This window comes from Eretmochelys imbricata, chromosome 13 (genome assembly GCF_965152235.1).
Source record: "Eretmochelys imbricata isolate rEreImb1 chromosome 13, rEreImb1.hap1, whole genome shotgun sequence".
Taxonomy (NCBI): Eukaryota; Metazoa; Chordata; order Testudines; family Cheloniidae; genus Eretmochelys; species Eretmochelys imbricata.
Genome location: NC_135584.1, coordinates 2,951,674 through 2,964,650, shown reverse-complemented (window position 1 = coordinate 2,964,650; position 12,977 = coordinate 2,951,674). Strand labels below are relative to the sequence as shown.

The following is a 12,977-nucleotide window of genomic DNA, read 5'->3' as shown; positions in this document are numbered from 1 at the left end:
TTTCTCCTCCCTTAGAAAGCTTTCCGATTGTTCCTGCTGCCCTTCGCTAGATGCTATACATGTGCCCACACAGTATGTGAGATACAGAGAGGCAGGGAGGTGATCCGAATGGCACAGGCTACCCCTGGACAGGAGGATTTGGACAATGACATTACAATATTTGCAGGATTATTCTCACTCCCTTTCAACTTACATTCAAATGTCTTGTTTGCTTTTTTGGCCCCTGTCATTTGTTGAGCAGATGTTTTTACTGACCCGGTCACAATGATGGCCAGGGTTTTTTTCTGAGCAGATACAATTAATTCGGATCCTGGCCACATAAATGACTTAATCTGAATACAAGTCCTAGAGGTGGTGCCAGACCAGGAACACTTTATCCAAATCCCCATGATCTGCATGGGCTGGTTCACACGGAATCAGGAGCCTTTGCAAAGCCAAACCAGAGCCCATCTCTGCTGCACCAGGGGCACAGAAGTTCCAAGCAGCGCACAGGAAGGAGCCAGTGTTACAAACCTTTTATTTGTCAAAAGACAGAAAAATAAACACATGGTGCTGTGTACAAACGAGTCTTGGCCTGGGCCCTGTCGTGTCAACACATGGTCGGGGTATAACACGCATGCTACGAATGCACAGCCCCGGGAGAGGTGAGGCCCCAGGTCTGTGCTGGGAGAGCGGCAGGTGCCCAGCTGGGCTAAGCCGGGTGGAGCAGGCAGGTCTATTCTGCGCACGCCAGCCGCTCCCCAGAAACCAGTTGCCTCACAACTCCCTGAGATACGTATGGTCAGAGTTCTGGGCTGCTGCCGGCCCCCCACCCCCTGGCCCAAGGGGATGGGGCAGGGCTGACCTGCCACAGGCTCCTGGGGTGGAGCAAAGGGCAGGGTTGATCCAGGACAGGGTCCCCAGTGGGGAGGTTACAGAGCAAAGTCAGCCTGCTGCAGTCACAGGACAAGACTGGGGTGAGGGGGGGCAGGCTGCATGGCACAATAGTGCAAAGACCTCACAGCACCCCCACCCTGCCAGGGCTCACTCTCTGCCCCCCCCCGGGGGGAGTGAACTGCTTGGACAGGGGCTTTATTTGCTCATTGCTAGGAGCCCAAGAGCTGTGCCTGGCAAATGGGGCAGGCTGTAGCCGCCCTCCCTGCCCCACCCCAGCATAGTGTGCCCCCTGCCCCTCTGCTTCAGGGGGAGCACTGCATGCTGGGACTTGTAGTCTGTATGGGCTACAGCTACACAGGGAAGGAGAGGTGGCTGTGGGCACCCCACAGGGCTCCACAGGCTACATCCAGCTCTTGGGCTCTGATCTGACATGACCTTGGAACCCTCCCCACCCCCGTCTTGTTCTCGCTCCCACCCAGCGGCATCCCTCTCTACCTCACCAGACGGCAGCCCCTTCTCTGCTCTGCCCATTAGCGTCTCTACCCTCCAAGCTCCACGGAGCCACGGCCCTGGCTGCTGCAAAGGTCAGTTCCCAGGTGACACAAGACAAGGAGCTCCTCAAACGCCCTCCCATGCCTGCTGTCCTGCTGCCCTCTGGGAAAGGCCCCCCACACACACACACACTTCAGAAAGCTGGTATCAGAGCTCAGCCCCCTCTGCACCCATCCTGCTCCTACACAGACACAAAGACTGGTGCAGAACCCAGAGACGCCAGGGCCTGCCTCAGTTCCCTGGCCACTCCCTGCCTCCGGAACTCTATGTCTGGGAATGGGAATCGCACCATCCCTCTGGGAGGGCACTGCTGGTGATCAGAGTCTGAACAAGTTCTTTGGCACAAGTAAGTGGGAGCCCCCTAGACCAGGGCACGCTGGAAGCGGGAGCCCCCTAGACCAGGGCACGCTGGAAGCTTGTTCCCATTTAGTCCTGTCTGCCCTGAATCACCGTGTCAGGCTAAGGCACTTTCCTGCTCTGCAGGATTCAGACACGCGCCTGGACAACCGCAGCTCCCCCTCTGAGGCTCTTGGGTTTGCAAGTCTTGGCTCTGGGCCCTGCTGGGGCCGCCAAAGGCACAGCGTTACCCGGATCTGAGCAGCAACCCCCCTTAGACAAACAGTCACCAGCCCCAGCTCGCCTGGGGCATCCGACAGTCTAAGGTTCCCTGGGGGCATGGAGGGCCCCTTCGCTAATGCATCCTTGGGGATCCTCTGAATGCTTAACTGTGCAGATCTTCCTCCTCCTCCTCCACCTCCTCCTGACTCCAGGTGTCTGGCACAACTTGCTCCAGCCCCTGCTCCCCAGAGGGGTTTGTGCATGAGTCCTCGGAGGCAGCACCACCGCTCGCTAGCCAGGGGTGGAGCAAAATCTCACGGGCCGTCAGTCTCTCAGACGGGGTCTTGCGCAGGAGGCATCGGACAAGGCACCTGGCCTTGGGTGAGAGGCCATCCGGGATGGAGAAGACCCCCCGGCGGATCTTGCTGAAGAGCATGGCAGGCTCAGTGTCCTGGAAGGGGTATCGCCCCACCAGCATGGTGTAGAGCACCACACCCAGGCTCCACACGTCAGCCGCCTTCCCTGAGTAAGAGTTCTTGGAGCTGAGGATCTCCGGGCCCACGTATGCCGGGCAGCCATGCTTGTCCGACAGAGAGTCATCTGGGCCGCTCAGAAGACAGGCGTCCTCCAGGTTCTCCAGCACCAGCTTTGTCCTGCAGAGAAAGAGGGAAAGCTCCAAGTAAATCAACAGCTGCAATCCAACTGTGCTAGGTAGGTAGGCCACAGAGCTAGACCCCAGAAGTCCGGACTCCCAGACAGCAGCTCTCAGCATAAGACAATGGTACCGCCCCAGAGAACTAGGTGGGAACTAACTTCTTAAGTGACCAAGACAGGGAGGGATTGGAGGGAGGTGCAATCGGAGAAGGCTTTAGAGCTAAGCCCTGGCGGCTCTGCAAGGATGCAAAGGTCTGAATTCCCTGCAGCACAAGCAGACCTCTGTGGAGCTATGCAAGGAATAGGGCCCAGAACGAAAGCTGAAGCCAGAATGACCCTGAGCTACACCCTAGGGGTCTGTTAGCTCACTGCCATGCCGCTGTGATCAGTGGCCCTGTGAACACAAAACACAAGGCCCCAGGAGCTTCCGCAATGTGCAGGGGGTACGTGGGCTCAGCCTGGCTGAAGAAGCAGGTTTCGAATGGAAGTGGGGCTCAGGAACCCCACCCTCCACTAGCACTGATAAGCTGCTGTCTCTCTTCCCCTGGCTTTCCTGGGGTCAGACAGCCGGCGTCCCAGCAAGGCTGCTGCAGCCGCACACATGCAGAGCTCATTCCAGAGCTTTGGCTGGGCTCTGCACAACAACCGTATTGACGAGGAAAATGGCACTGTGCTCCCATGCATTGGACCCAGGAGTCCTGCTCCCCATCAAGCCCGCTGCGGGGCCCCTGATACTGAAGAATTAAGCTGGACGCCAGCCCTCACCTCTCCCTGTCCACGAAGAGGAACTTGCGAAGTTTGAGGTCTCGGAGGATGACCCCATGGTCATGGCAGTGGGCGACCGCTTCGGCCATCTGCTGGAAGAGCCCAGCGGCCTCTCTCTCGGGTAGCCGCTTGCGGCAGCGGACGTGGCTGTGCATGTCACCTCTGCCAGGCTGGAAGAAGATGTAGACATTCTGGTCCCCTTGGATCACCTCAGCAACCTGGGCCACGTTGGGGTGGGGCGAGAGGTGCCCGTAGGGGGCCATCGTCTCTGGGTAACTCCTTGCCGGATAAACCTAAAAGAGGAACGACACTAGGCATGAGGAAAGCATCCTGGAAAGAAAGGCAAGGGGATGGTGCGGGCCAGGCCGTGCACAGGCCTCAAGACAATCGCTCCCTCCTGTCTACAGTCCTGCAGCCACAAGGGATCTAGGGCTCCGTCTAAGTGGGGGCAGGAGGTCTCCGATCTGCCCATACCTCACTCTCCTGTGCCATGCTGTTCGAGTGTTCTTAAAAAGAACAGGAGGTCTTGTGGCACTTTAGAGACTAACCGATTTATTTGAGCATGAGCTTTCGCGAGCTACAGCTCACTTCATCGGATGCAGACTAACACGGCTGCTACTCTGAAAAGGGTTCTTAAATTTCACAATGTAGCCACCAGGGGGCAGCACTGCTTAGGAGGAACGTGAGGAGCAAGGAGAGGGGAGGCATGGACCAGGAACCCACTACCCTTGTACGGGTCTCGTATCTTCCCTGCCCAGCATCAGAGGACGCATGCCCGTCCGTCCCCTGTCCACTCGTGGAAGTCCAATTCTCTCCCACGCCCAACAGGCTGAAAGGGGGAGCTGATGAACCTGAGGGGGACCCCAGATGGGGATGGAGAAACTTTCCAAACAAACCCCTTGCCAATGCTGTTCTCTGCAGCCAGAGCCCATGCTGGCCCTGAGGCTCACCTGCCCTTTACCAGTCTAACAGACCAGTGCCAGAGGGGCTGGCACAGGCGGCCCCAGAAAGCCTGGCACACCACTGCACAGGTGTCCCCAGAGAGCTGCCCCCAGGGGGCTCCCCACAGCGGGCATCTCCACCAGTGCATGAAGTGCCACGGCATTTCCCCATAAACCATCCGAATCTCACAGACTTCCCCAGGGCACAATCTCCAGGAACACTGGGCTCCGTTTCCTTGCAGAGACTGGCACCAGAAACCCTGCTGTACCTTGCAGCTGTACTCCGTCTCCGTGTGCGTGTGCACAGCCCTGTAGGAGTGGCCCTCTTCCCTGGGCTCCAGAAGGATGTACGGTCCAATCCGCAAGACCCTGGAGTCCTGGTCCACGGCACAAGGTGGCTGTGCAAGGGGCTGCAGGCATGGGGTGAGTCCTGACACTGGACCCAACCGGGGACGCTTGGGCTTTGAGGCCTCTGAGTCAGGGGTATCCTCGAAGTCCAGCCGTTTCTTCCTGAGTGGAGACGCCACAGGGATCACCTGAACGTTTCGACTCATCTGCAGAACGAGACGACGGAAGGGCTGCGTCAAGATGCAGCTGCAGTGCGACACCAGTCGCTTCAAGAAAGACAAGCCAGGAAACCCCTGCTCTGTCGGCACCTCCATCTGCTTCGTACAGAGCTGCTCTGGCAGCTCAGGTTTGTTCTCCAGCATGCGGAGAGCAGCCCCAGCTCCTGGTCCATACAGACATCTACCGGGTGGGGCTCCTACATGCCAGGCGCTGTAGTTAGCTCTTGGTTTCCAGTTTCACAGCCTTAAGTATTCCGTTGGAATCAGATGCAGTGTTAGTACGACAGTCTGCACAAACCCGGGCCAGAAGCACCTGCCTCAACTCCCCGAGAAGGACATTTGTGCCGCCCTGCTCCCAAGGAAGACCTAGGCATTCAGAACAGCTGGCTCTGATTAACTGTAATTACTACAGTGAATGGAAGAAAGCCCTAAGTTAAGCCTGAGTTCACCCAAAGCCGAGGGAGAAGTATTTCTGTCGAAAACTTGCCACCCACTGACGTCCTGTCCAAAGCAGTAACGGCCCCAGCCAGCCAGCACCAGCGGGTGCGTGTCTGAGGAGGATGTGTGCGTGCATTCACGGCTGATGATGTAATGATACGGTCTCACAGTGTGACAATGGTGAGTGTGTGTCATCATAGCATGGGTTCGTCTCTCCCCTAGTGTAACAATAGTGAGTGCGTGTGTCAGAGTGTAACAGTGACGGGTGAGTGTGTGTGTGTGTCGGAGCCATGGCAATGTCTCTCTCTGTGTAATAGGGATGAGTGTGTGTCGGAGTCATGGCAATGTCTCTCTCTGTGTAATAGGGATGAGTGTGTGTGTGTGTCGGAGTCATGGCAATGTCTCTCTCTGTGTAATAGGGATGAGTGTGTGTCGGAGCCATGGCAATGTCTCTCTCTGTGTAATAGGGATGAGTGTGTGTGTTTAATAGGGCAATAAGGGGGCATGTGTGTGTCTCCATGTGATAACGGTGGTGAGTGCATGTCAGTGTCATGATGGCGAGCCTGTGTGTGTCTCACAGTACAACAATGGTGGGGAGTGTGTGTCTGCTGATGGGGGGGGGGGGTGAGCCTGCAGAAAGCCCCCCCCATCCAGCTGTGAGCCCCCCCGGCAGCCAGGCGAGCCCGGCAGCCTGCACCGGGCCTTGCCTGCTCAAGGGGGCAGCCTGGCGCCGTTCTCCACCCTCCCGGCCAGCGCTGCACGGTCCTGCTGCGGCTGCCGCTTAGTCACTGCTACCCCACGGCTGCCGACGGGGGGCCGGGCACCCCCCTTCCCCGCAGCGCCGGGCACCCTGAGCCGGGCAACCCCTTCCCCACAGAACCGGGCACCCCCCCACACAACACTGGACACACATACCCCACTACACCGGGCACCCCCCTTCCCGGCAACACCAGGCACACACACCCATAAGGCTGGGCACCCCGAGCCGGGCACCCCCCTGCTCCCCAACACCGGGCAGTCGCCCCCCCCCCGGCCCAGGCCAGCCAAACACACCCTCGCTCCTACCCCGTGCGCGCTGCCCCGAGGCCGGGGGCACCCGGGGCGGCTCCCCGCAAAGCCCGGCCGAGTGGAACCGGAGCGCGCCCCGAGGGGGACCCCCGGCCCGGGGAGCAGGGCGCCGTACCTTCGGGGGGCGGGCGCGGGAGAGGCTCGGGACTGGCTGCCGGTCGGGAGCGATCCCCGCAGGCCGATCCCGGAGGATCCTGCTCCCGGAGTCTCAGACGCCCCGATCCGCCATTGTCCCGGGCTGCTCTGCTCCGGGGGTCCTGCCCCGAGCCGCGGCCGGGGGCGATCGATGGGCAGCGGCTAGTCTCCGTGCGGCTGCGGCGGGCGCTTTGTTCGCGGGACTCGCTCCGATTGCGCCGGGGAGGCTCACATCGCCCGGCCCCCTGGCTCCGAGTCCCAGATCCCGGCGGGTGATGTAAACCAGAGCTAATCTTAGCTTCCCCCACCCGCCCCCGTGCCGCGCTGTCGCGCTCCTCTCCCGGCGCCTTCCCTCCGGCTCCCTCCTGCTCCCGGCGCGGCTGATGCTGAACTCACTCCGGATTGCAACATGCCCCGGCCGCAGGCCCGCCCCTCCGCTTTCCCTGCCGTGACGATACGCGGAGGTTCACACTCGCACTCAACCCTCCGCCGGGTGGAATTGCGCCACTCCCAGGCTCGAATTACTCAAACCCGCGTCCGGATTGCACTCTGATTACACAGGCCCTGGCGGCTCCCCCCGCCCACCCCCCGGCTCCTGGAATCGGAGGGGCACCCCCAGCTCTGGCTAGCGTGTTCCCGGCCTGCTTTGTGTCCCGGTTTGTGTATCTAGCACCGCGGGCCGCCAGCTGTTCGAGCAGCGGATTGGAGGCTGGTTTCAAAGCAAAATGTCTGGGATGGGTGCGAGTCGGGGCCTCCAGAAAACTCTGTGCCGGGGGGAGACAGGGCCATGTCGGCCCACAGCACTGCCCTATATACAGGCAGACTCAGTATATTCCAGCCCAGAAATTCAGAAGTAATCCCCTCCCTGCCCCTCCTCCTGCACCTATGCAAAATGAGCTTAAATGTGAATGCCCCCCCCCCTTCCCCATTGCCCTGCTCTTGGCACAGCAGCCTTGCACCAGTGCGAACAGCAATGGCGGACTGCTGGTCAGCCTGCACCCACTTGTGGAACTGACTCCCCAAAGCCAAGGGCAGTGAGGAGACAGGTCTCGTGAGACGCTTCCATGCAGCAGCAGATAACAGTCCTGCACCTGAGGGGTCTCCGAGTCCATTTGCACGTCCGGTTATCCTGATTGTGCCCCCCTCACCACCGCGCTAAACGTGTGCGCCAAACTGGGCCTGCAATTCTCCAGCTGCAACCCGGAAAGCGGGTCCTGGGCCCCTGGAGGCCGTGCACTGGCCTGCCCCTGCCCCTTGCACCTCCTCTGCCTACCCCTAGCCACTGGATGTTGGCAGGGCGGACTCAGGGGCCGCTCATGCCACCCCCGCAGGTGAAGCAGGGAAGGGTGTGAGCAGTGGCGTTATCCGGCCAGCAGCGCACCTGGCTGACAAGCACTGAGTATCGGGGGAAGGGGAGGCCTGGCTCCAAGGAGCTGCACAATTCATGCCCCGGCGCGGAGCAGCTGAAGGAGAATCAGAGCAGGCACATCCTGCCAGGCCCCGTCTTTCCCTTTCTAATCATTTTCCAGGCTTGCCACCTGGCAAAGCCACCGGAGCCCCAAGCTTCTGCTCCCAGCCAGCCTCCCAGATCCCAGCCTTCCGCTTTAGTTGTGCTGACATGCCGTAATCCCCATGGTGAGCCGGCCCGGCAGTGGTGCAAGTCACTGTTTATGGCACTACACTAGGGCATAGGTTGCTGAAACTTGTTCATGGCCAGTTTATCCCGGTTGTTCTTGTGCCAGCTTTGCCCTTTAGCTTAAATGGCTCTTCACACTCCTGGTGTTCAGGCCGGATGTATTTGTAGAGAACGGTCAGATCCCCGCTCGGCCTTCATTTTGCTAGGCGAACCAAGCCAAGCTCTTAGTCTTCTCTCAGACCATAGGCCTCCAATCCCCTGACCATCCCAGGAGCACCTGCCCCAGTCTGAATTCGTCTTGCTTGAACATGGGGGCCCAAGACTGTAGACAGGGGTCCAGCTGAGGCAGAATGCATCGACCCGGATTGGAATCTGGCCAGAATGCCGGAGCAAACCCTCTAAGTTTCGCTGAGAGTCTTGTTGGGAGGGATTTTTAAGAACCCTAAGTGCTCAGCGCCTTGGGTTTACATCTCATGTCAAGGCAAGATCAAACTGAATTGGCGGAAGGAGAGACTCCTATCCTCTGCTGACAGCAACCTTGTTTCTCTTTTGATATCGTATGCCAAGGCGAAGCTGTTAGGTCTGTTACCGGGCACCCTGCCATGAGAGGCGCGGAAGTCACTCACAGGGAAGGAACTGGTAGCTAGTTCTCAGAGGCTGCTGCACCTGCCCTATAGGATGAGCGTTGTTATGATCTTTATTTGTAGAATGCCAAGCAGGGCTTTGGAGCTGTGCTCCGGCCCTGCTCCAGCTCCAGCTCCGGGCTCCGCTCCAAAGCCAAGTAAATGCAAGGCACTTGGACCCAGCCCAGAGCTGACCAGCCCATCCAAGCACTCCGGAGGACGCTGTGGGTTAGTGTCGGCAGGCCCTGGACACCAGCTGGAATCTAGCTGAAAGCATTTGCTGCGATCATGGAATCACAGACAGAGCAGGATGAGACCTACCCAGTCAGCCCTGCAGATGAGGAGACAGAGGAAGCATTTCCTTTCATTGTGCAGAATAGATCTTTGTAGGTTTCATTCTGACTGTGCCACAATGGGAGGGAGACCCCATCTTTGTTTCCCAGTCCCATTCACTTAGTCCCTGGGACAGCAGGAGCTAGGGGCAGATGGGGAGAGAGAGCGCATCTCAGCAACCATGCCAGTTGGTTACAGCATGACACTGCTGGGTTCCCAAGGGAGCCCCATCCAAGGCTCCTGGTTTTGGGGGCTGCGGTGCTGTGCATATAGAGAGTGCAAAGCAGGGGGTCCACAAATCCCTGCCAACTTTATGGAAAAACCTTCCAGGGTAGATTTAAAATACCCACAATGGAAGAGCTGTGCAAGGCACTTCCCTGACGTGGGGGCCGTATGATCTTTGAGCGTTTCCTGTATCGTGCAGTTCCTTTCAGAGGAATTTTGCCTCCATCCTGTATGGTTTGTTGTGATGAGCAGCAGCAAATGGCTCTGTTTCCTTCCGGAAATTTTCCGTGAAATGCACGCTGAAAAATAGCAAGCATAATTAGCAAGAGCTGAGCTGATCCTGGAGTCAGGGCTTTGGGGAGCCCCGAGCCCTGGTTGCAAATGCTCCATTGGGCAACAGACCCTTAGACTGTTTCAGTGCAGGGGTCAGTCTCCATCATGATCAAAGTGCCACAAGGTTTTCTACTAGGACTGGTGTTGGTTAGGGTGTTTGTTAATGAAATGGGAAAGGGGAGAGCAATGTGGTGGCAACATATGCAGATGACCCAAAATTATTTAGCTTAGACAAGATCCAAGAAGGTGGTGAGTTCCAGAGGAACAGGAAAGGAGCCAGCATATTCCCAGTGAGGTAGGAAAGAACTGAGGGAGATTCATCTTTAAAAGAGAGGGTACATACTGGAGTGTGTAAGAATTGGGCAGTATCCCTTTAAATAGTTGGCGAGCCTTCTAGTGGCCCTCACTGTGTTCTTTTGTTTTGGAGCCTCCAGAAACCAGGCAGACAGCAGGATGTCCATTTGCATATATTTAGTGAACCCAGTTATTTGGGACCCAGCTGCGCCCTGGTGGGTTCTCCATATTGATTTGGTTGTGCAAAGAGCAACAGATGCCACGTGGGCCTTTAAGGAGCAGGGCAGCACATGGCCACGGCCCTGCCATACAAAAGGCAGCCTGCTCAGTTCAGGGATGTCTCTAGGGGAGGGTGGATGGATCGGCCTGTGGGTGCTGGAGGCTGGTTGGGGACCTGGGGGAGCTCGCTTTGGGGGAGAGGGGTAATTGTGGGGTGTCTCTGAGAGGCACCTCATCAGTGTCTGTCTGTCTTACACTGTGCCTGTCATTGTGGTCTCTGAGCAGATTCCAGGCTTCGGGGGGGTTGGCTGACAGATGAGTGCTTTGGAGGCCTTGGCACCAGGTGCCACCCCAACAACCCGAAAGTGTCCCCTCTCCTGCTGCTCGTGCGCCTATTTGCGCTTATTGCTTAGTGCCACAGGTGCTCGGCCCCCCCACCTGTCTCTCCCTGTGAGTACCACCCGTCCCGTCAGGCCCCCGTTTGCCTTTGTCCTGCACAGGCTTGGCAAGATTCCCGTTGTAATTGCTATAAGTGACTGACACCAGCGGTTAACCAATGACATGTGGATTTAGCTCTTATCTCAGGGCAGTTGCTGTGGGGTTGCAAAGGGGCGTCGTGCTGTAATGCGGCCCCCTGGCCTCAGGGGACAAGCACGTGGGAGATATAAGCACTAAAGTCTAAGGGAAAGTGTCCTGCTTGAGTCAAGTGCGGTATGACATGGAGAACAGATCATGATCACTAACTAGGGTGAAATCTCTCAAACAGCTTTCCTAGGGATGAGAGAAATTATCGTCTGGCTAGAGCTGGTCACCAGCTAAAAGCTGAACATACTTACAGTGGGAGCTTTGGGGATTTTAGCACAATCCCTTACTAACATTTGCCGTTCTCTGGCTTTGGAGGATTTCAAAGCACTTTACAATGAGGAAGTTTCTATCCCCATTTTACAACTAGGTAAACTGAGGCATGGGGCGAGAAAGGGACGTGTCCAAGCTCGCACAGGTGGTCAGCAGCAGAGCTAGGAATAGAACCCAGGTCTTCTTTTCACCTGCTCTAACCACTAGGCAATGTCATAAGTAACAATCTGGCTAAGTCTCCAAGGCAAATGAGCCGAACACATCCCAGGATTGGAGTAGCAACACTCGGCACAGTACACGAATGAAGTACTCAGTGAAGAAGGGGAGTGACACTTTGCCCATGGGACAGCTGGGGAAAGGGAGGCACAGAGTCAGGAAGTGACTTGCCGGGAGCCAGGAACAGAACCCGGGAGTCCTGTCCCCAGCCCAGTTGGTAGCTGAGCTGGGATGAGCTATGAAAGTACCTGGCTCCCAGACCCATACTCAGTCCACTAGACCATGCTGCTTGCCATGGGAAGAACAGGGCTGCCGCTGTGCTGGGGCAGACAGTGCCATCCTCCTTCACCTACGCCACGGCAACCCTGTGGAATAACAGGCCTAAGGATACAGCCATTCCAGCGCTCGAGGTCTCAGGCTCCCAGCACAACCCAGTGTGTGGCAGGTTAGTCATGAGGCTTCAGGAGCCAGTCTCCCAGCTGTGTACCGTGCAGCGCCACCTCACTCACCCCTACCCCCCGGGGTCACCGGGGTCTGGGCTCATGAGCTGCCTCTGACCCCGGATACTGTGCGCCCATGCCCCTTTCAGCTGGCACAGTCGTCAGCGCGAGGCTGTTCTCAGGGCACTTCTGGCTGGGAGAGTCTCCTCCGAGAGGGAATCCACCACCCCAGGAAGGCGAACTGGAGGCAGAGTGGATCCTTATGAAGATACAGTGAGCAGCCCTGGGTCAGAGCTGGCTCCCCCTCTCGCTCTGGGCTGGCCGAGTGATTAGCCCAGCTCCAGCAGGGATTGGGAGCAGACACTGTTGGGAAACTCGGACAGTTCATCTTCGTCAGAGGAAAGAGTGCTGCTCAGACAGGCTCCTGGTTACCTGCCACACCCTGTGACTTGATAAACAGAGCCCTTTTCCTCCCACTGCCCGGCCCCTTCCTGCCATCCCATGGCTGTCAGACCTTCCGGGGATGGGGACTGGGAGGGAGGATGGCTTCCCATTTGATTCCCCCTCTGTCTTCCCACTACAGCTTTGTCAAAGGCGCCTGGTCCAGCCAAGGTATTTTAAAGCCCTGGGATGGTTGGTCATTAGGCTGAAGTGGGTGAGACCTGTCATCGATGGCCAAAGCACTTGAATGGAAAGGTAGCAGAGCCCAGTAACGCATTTGCGCCCAGTTGCTCTCCCAGCCCTGGGGACCTGCTGGGGCTTGGAGCGGGATAGTTATGCCAGGGCACTTCCTCCATATAGACGCACTGCCTTGGTCTCGAGCAGGGCTTGTGACTACTCGATTCACCGTGGCTTCCAGCCTCTACTGGTGCAAAACTCCCACCAGGATTCAAGCCCTGAGAAGTCAGCTGCATTTCGCTACACTGCAAACATAGCCAGTGGGAACTTCTGACTATCCCACATGGCCTAGCAGCCAAATGCCGGTGATCACGGCTCAGCGGGGCTGTTCCTTGAAGGGTCCTGCTCAGGTAAATAGTATGGTACTGGGCTAGCACTCTCCATCCATAGACTCAGTGCACATTACGAAGGTGGCTTGCTAAGTGCATGACTAGCCCCACGTCCAGATGTGGAAACTGAGGCACAGAAAAATGCAGCCACTTGCCCCAGGCCACCCTGTGGGTCAATGGTGGAGCCTGTGATAAGCCCGGTCTCCTGCCTGCCCAGTTTGCTGGACCATGCCAGTGGAAGGG

The 12,977-nt window shown here is 57.7% G+C and overlaps 1 protein-coding gene across 2 annotated transcripts; it reads right to left on the bottom strand.

The window, feature by feature from the left end:
• Positions 1-500: 500 nt before the first annotated feature.
• TRIB3 (tribbles pseudokinase 3) lies at positions 501-6,913 on the bottom strand. 2 transcript variants are annotated; one of them, XM_077832454.1, is made up of 4 exons: positions 6,534-6,913; positions 4,616-4,900; positions 3,406-3,698; positions 501-2,639 (listed from the first exon to the last, which is right to left on the bottom strand). In XM_077832454.1, the coding sequence occupies exons 2-4, from the start codon at positions 4,898-4,900 to the stop codon at positions 2,150-2,152; spliced, it is 1,068 nt and encodes a 355-aa protein (XP_077688580.1). In that variant the 5' UTR covers positions 6,534-6,913; the 3' UTR covers positions 501-2,149. The 2 variants fall into 2 exon arrangements, with proteins under 2 accessions (XP_077688580.1, XP_077688579.1); XM_077832453.1 differs by lacking the exon at positions 6,534-6,913 and having other exon boundaries at positions 4,616-5,595.
• Positions 6,914-12,977: the final 6,064 nt, after the last annotated feature.

Coding starts and splice junctions, on each gene's coding strand:
- TRIB3 (XM_077832453.1), bottom strand. CDS start 5,056: ATGCTGGAGAACAAACCTGAGCTGCCAGAGCAGCTCTGTACGAAGCAG. Junction 3,699..4,615: donor AGACGGAGTACAGCTGCAAG/GTACAGCAGGGT, acceptor TTCCTCTTTTAG/GTTTATCCGGCAAGGAGTTA. Junction 2,640..3,405: donor CTCTTCGTGGACAGGGAGAG/GTGAGGGCTGGC, acceptor CTTTCTCTGCAG/GACAAAGCTGGTGCTGGAGA.